The sequence below is a fragment of the Pinus tabuliformis genome, chromosome 5_2 (genome assembly GCF_031772625.1).
Source record: "Pinus tabuliformis cultivar Carrire ecotype Pingquan chromosome 5_2, CPIR1, whole genome shotgun sequence".
Taxonomy (NCBI): domain Eukaryota; kingdom Viridiplantae; phylum Streptophyta; class Pinopsida; order Pinales; family Pinaceae; genus Pinus; species Pinus tabuliformis.
Genome location: NC_142306.1, coordinates 302649275 through 302654706, shown reverse-complemented (window position 1 = coordinate 302654706; position 5432 = coordinate 302649275). Strand labels below are relative to the sequence as shown.

Here is a 5432-nt window from a genome sequence, read left to right as displayed (position 1 = left end):
GTCACTTTCCCTGGTTTTCACTACTTTCCGAGGTGTCCGCCGTTCCAAGGCGCAGCTGGCGAAATGGAGGACCTAGAAGCTGTCGATTACTCCGAAGACCCGCTGGAGGGGGTATCCATCTGGCGCTCATCCTTCTCCACATCAGAAGGTATGTACAGTTCGGGCCTCTCTGAAATCTACTCTCCGTTTTCGCTTGGGAAACAGTCAAGGTCATATCCTGTGGTCCTTCCGGATGTACCACCTACTTGGCCTGCGCTCTCTACCCCCCCTCACTCTCCGGCTACCCTCGGTTTCGTTTCTGGCTGCTTGAACCCTAACCCTGGTTTAGATCCATCGGCATCTGGTTCCATTTCCCGGCCGTTATTAACCCCTTCACTGCCCACTGTCTCGGCCGGTTTCTCTGGGTCACTTGGTCTTTCGTCGGGAAGCTTCACCACCGTGCCCCCGCTCTCTGGTCCCCCCCTGTAACTGGCATCGGTGACCCCTCCTCATCGTACCAGATTCCTTCACCGCCGATTGTTACTGCCCCTCCCCTGGGCCGACCACATATCCTACCTCCCTCACAGGGCCCTAAAAAGAAGTACAGGTGTTTCAAATCAAAGGCAGACGACATCTTTCTCAGGCTTGAGGAGGACATTCAGTGGGGTGAGACAATGGAATTTGCTGATCGAGTACTGGTTGGGCGCATCAGAGGTCAGAACTACTCGGCTGCACGATTGAAGACCTGGGTAGCTGAAGTTTGGGGTCATCATTTGGTGGACATCCCCTTCGTGCAAACCTTCATGAGGGGATGGTTCGCCTTGAGGTTTGCTCGTGCTGATCATACCAATTGGGTCTTGTCCTCTTACTGGCACTTTGAACATGCCCCGGTGCTCCTCAAGCGATGGACTCCCTTATTCGACCCCGAGACAGAGCAGATTGGCATCGGGCCCGTTTGGATTCGACTCCCAGGACTACCTCTACAATACTGGTCAGAAGATATCTTCAGGAGGATTGGCAATGCAATTGGCACCTACATGGACTACGACAAATCCTACCAGCATACAGGCATGATGGCTTATGCTCGGATTCTTATCAATCTGGATACCAGGGGAGGACTACAAGAATTCATTACCATACAATGGAGAGACACGGCACGCAAACAAATTATTGACTACGAAGGCATCCCGTATCGCTGCCGTAGATGTCACAAAGTGGGACACCTTTACAGGGATTGTCCACTCCTTCGGAAAGCAAAGGGAAATGTACAGGATGGAGAGTCCGAGCATCCCCTGGAACACCCCCCCAGGCAGACTCCGGAGAAGAATCAAAAGGAACAAGCTCATGCACATGAAGATGGAGATCCCCGAAGCACTCCAGGTATAGCAGACGCGGCTATAGTATCCACTGCTCCTCATCCTACATCATCAGCTCCTGTACACTCAGCGACTGAAGAGGAGGGCAACGCGATGACGGGTATGTTAAATTCATCCCCCTCTCCTTTGCCTCCTGTTTCTTGCATATCTGTTGGCATTACATCTCATCACATTATAAACACATCTCCTATTTTTGCACCTTCGACATCGATGACTTATCATTATCCCCAGGACATACCCCCTCATCCCTCCCTCTTTTGCTCCATCCCGCTCCCTTCTCCGGTGACTTCCCCTTGCCGGCCATCTCATACCATCTTCCCTCGCATCCCTCTCCATTCCTTCCTCCCTGGTATCCCCCCAATATTCCCTTCAATCCCGATCGAAGGATAGAGGATTCGATGCCGTTGGACTTGACTCTGAGGTCGCCCCTATAACTCACAAGAACTCTCGTGGCCGACCCTCTCACATCACCAAAGCTAGACATACTGCTGATGAAGAAGTTGCCCTCGGGCGACAACAAACTATTTTCAAGGCCCTTAGAGCGAAGAACGGCCCCCTCTCTCACCCTTCATGAAGATTATATCCTATAATTGCCGTGGGTTTGCTAGTTTGGCCAAAAAACTAGCGCTCAGGAGATTGCTAACCTCATCACAGCCGGATATTATTTTTCTTCAAGAATCCCTCTGCTTGGCCGAACCTCTTATCCATACTCTTAACTCCTGGCTTCCCAATTGGACCTTTCATGCACTGGATGCGTCCGGGAGATCCGGAGGTTTGGCCATTGGGATTAGTAACAGAGCAATGGAGATCCGGAACATTTGGGGAGGCAAAGGATTCATTGGTCTAGACATATTTGCTTATTCCGTTGAAATGGATATACACATCATCAATGTCTATGGCCCTTGTGCTGACAGAGCCAATTATTGGAGAACCTTATTGGAATCGGAATTACTTCAGGCAGATAACATTATTCTTGGAGGCGATTTAACTTCTCTTTGGGATTCTATGAATCATGGGGGCACTTGGCGCAGGTAGACTCCTTATCAGAGATCTTATCCAATCTACTGGAGGAACACCAGTGGGTGGATATTCCATCGGCCAGAATACAGTATACCTGGTCTAACAACCGTAGTGGAGAACAAAGCTTGGCCAGAAGACTTGACAGATTCCTCATCAAAGAGACACTTCACAACAGACTCCCTCGAATTCGTCAATGGGTTGGAACTGGAGGCATATCGGACCATCGTCCAATTTTTTTAGAAGCGGTGGACATTAATCATAAGATCAAGGGCCCCTTTAAATTTAACGCCTCTTGGTTAAAGGACCCTTCTTACATACAGTTGGTAACTAACTATTGGCAGAACAACCATATCAGGGAAAATGAGGAACACACAGAGGGCTTCGTTAGAAAATTATCTGAACTTAAGCAGATATCTAAAAACTGGGCACATCAGAAGCGTATCCGTGATGACAATACTCTGAAGGAGGCTGAAAGAGTCATTGCTGCATTCGAGGACTCATCTATTGGGACCTTCCCCACCCCTGAGAGCAAAGAACAGTACTCCTCTCTTATTGCGAAGCGCTCACATATCCTGAAGGAAAGAGAAGAAAGTTGGAGACTAAGAAGCAGGGCAATTTGGCTCACAGAGGGGGATGACAACACAAAGTTTTATCATAAATTTGCCAATGGGCGCAAATCCATCAATACTATTTGGGAACTACGGGATGAGCGAGGACATCCTGTATCATCTCAGAAGAACCTGGCCAGGTTAGCTACAGAGCACTTCAGGGGTATTTACAAAGCTCCTGGAGATATAAATATCATGGAGATCATGAGGGTGGCTGAGCATTTTCCTAGGTATGTACTACAAGAAGACTCGGAAGATCTACTGAAGGAAGTGACTATGGAGGAATTGGAGGCAACCTTAAAATGGTTTAAAAAATATAAAAGCCCAGGCCCAGATGGGTGGACCATTGAGTTTTACATCGCTTTCTTTGAAATCCCGGGGAACGACCTACTTAAGATTGTAGAGAACAACAGAAGGAGGGGCAGAATATCCTCAGCCATCAAATCCACATTCATTTCTCTTATCCCTAAATCGAACGATCCTGTCTCCTTCGATGATTTCCGCCTCATTTCCCTCTGTAACTGCCTTTACAAGATCACTGCCAAGATTATAGCTAACCGTCTGAAGCCTATTCTTTCTCGGCACATATCTCCAGAGCAATTCGCCTTTCTTCATCACAGACAGATACATGAAGCTATTGCCACAACACAAGAGCTCATGCACTCCATGCAGCTCAAAAAACAGAAAGGGATGATATTAAAAGTGGACCTATCCAAGGCTTTTGACAGAACAAACTGGCTCTATATAAGACTGCTGCTAACTCATCTTGGTTTTCCCTTTGAATACATCAAATGGACAATGAGCTGCGTTACAGATGTTTCCTATAGTGTACTTCTCAATGGTGAAGCTACTTCTTTCTTCACTTCAGAAAGGGGACTCAGACAGGGATGTCCGCTCTCACCCCTACTATTCTTGCTTATTATGGAAGGATTAAGTAGGATTATTACATCTGCTCGAGATAGGAATCTACTGACCGGTATTAAAATTGCAGATAATTTTTATCTCACTCATCTATTATTTGTTGATGACATTCTGATATTCTTAAATGGCAACATTGGGGATACCACTACTCTTCAGAACTTAATCCTTCTTTTCCAGCATGCTACAGGTATGAGGATCAATGATAGCAAGTCCATGATCACCTCAGTCAGTTGTACTCAACATGAATTCACTTTTGCAGTACAGCGCTTCCCTTTCACCTCCCTGAACTTGACGGAAGGTATTAAGTACCTGGGTTTTAGATTAAAACCTCTCGGATACAGGATAGCAGACTGGACTTGGCTAATAGCGAAAGTGGAAAAAAGGCTATAGGTATGGTACCACAAATATCTCTCTCAAGCAGGCAGATTGGTTCTCATTAAAGCAGTTATTGAAGCCACTCCAGTCTATTGGATGACCTTGGCCTGGATACCAAAAGGTATATTGAGTCGCCTCCAAAGTATTTGCTGTAGATTTCTATGGAAATGTCACCAACCGGGGAAGCTTTTTGCCTGGGTTAAATGGGACACCATTGCTAAACCCAAAAGACGGGGAGGATGGGGCATAAAGAGGCTTGATCTATTCTCCAGAGCATTAGCAGCCAAACTTGGGTGGCAACTCCTCACCACTAATAGTCTCTGGACTCGAGTTGCACATGTAAAATACATCAAGCCACTGAATGTAATGGACTGGTTCCGTCTGCAGCATGGAACAAGCCATAACATATCCAATATCTGGAAAGCAGTCATAGGCTCATTACCACTGCTGCGAAAAGGAATAACTTGGCATATAAGGGAAGGTAATGCAGTTCGAATTGGATTGAACCCGTGGGTCGGCTGTGGAAATGCCCATAGATTATCTACAGACCTTATAAGATATCTACATGGAAGAGGGGTATCTCACATCAAGCACATTGGCGATAACGAAAATTCCACCTTTCTCCAACAGGGATGGACATCAGCACAAGCGTTGGAGATTCCTGTACAGTGGCATCACGAATGGCAGGAGTATCTGGATGCTCTCACCCAGGCACACATCAGGCTCACAAAAGGACCGGACGAGATCATCTGGGCCTTTGCCAAGCATGGAATATACACCCCGAGACAGGGATATTTAAGGATCATGGAATCATTCAAGCCTCCGGATATCCTCCCCACCTGGAGAATGCTCTGGAAGCTTAAGGCAGCACCACGCGCGCGCTTATTGATGTGGAACATTCTTTTTGACAAGATCCCTACCGGAACCAATCTTATGAAGAGATAATTTTATGGTCCCTTCCGATGCCTTATGCCGCGGGGAAGAAGAAAGCACATAACATCTTTTCTTAAATTGTAGTACTGCTTTAGAATTTTGGCAATCCCTCACCTCTCACTATCCAAGCTTAAAAAACTGGCAAGGTAATAATCTCATGGAAGCTTGGAACAATTGGTGCCAAAATCACACCGGAAAATCCATTAACATACCATTGATG

General features: G+C 46.7%; 1 protein-coding gene across 1 annotated transcript; it reads left to right on the top strand.

Moving 5' to 3' along the window:
* The first annotated feature begins 653 nt into the window (after positions 1–653).
* LOC149158740 (uncharacterized) lies at positions 654–5224 on the top strand. The gene is made up of 4 exons (XM_089434086.1): positions 654–1455; positions 2032–2312; positions 2387–4091; positions 4326–5224. Exons 1-4 carry the CDS (start codon positions 654–656, stop codon positions 5222–5224), a joined length of 3687 nt encoding a protein of 1228 aa, XP_089290212.1.
* The last annotated feature ends 208 nt before the right edge of the window (positions 5225–5432 follow it).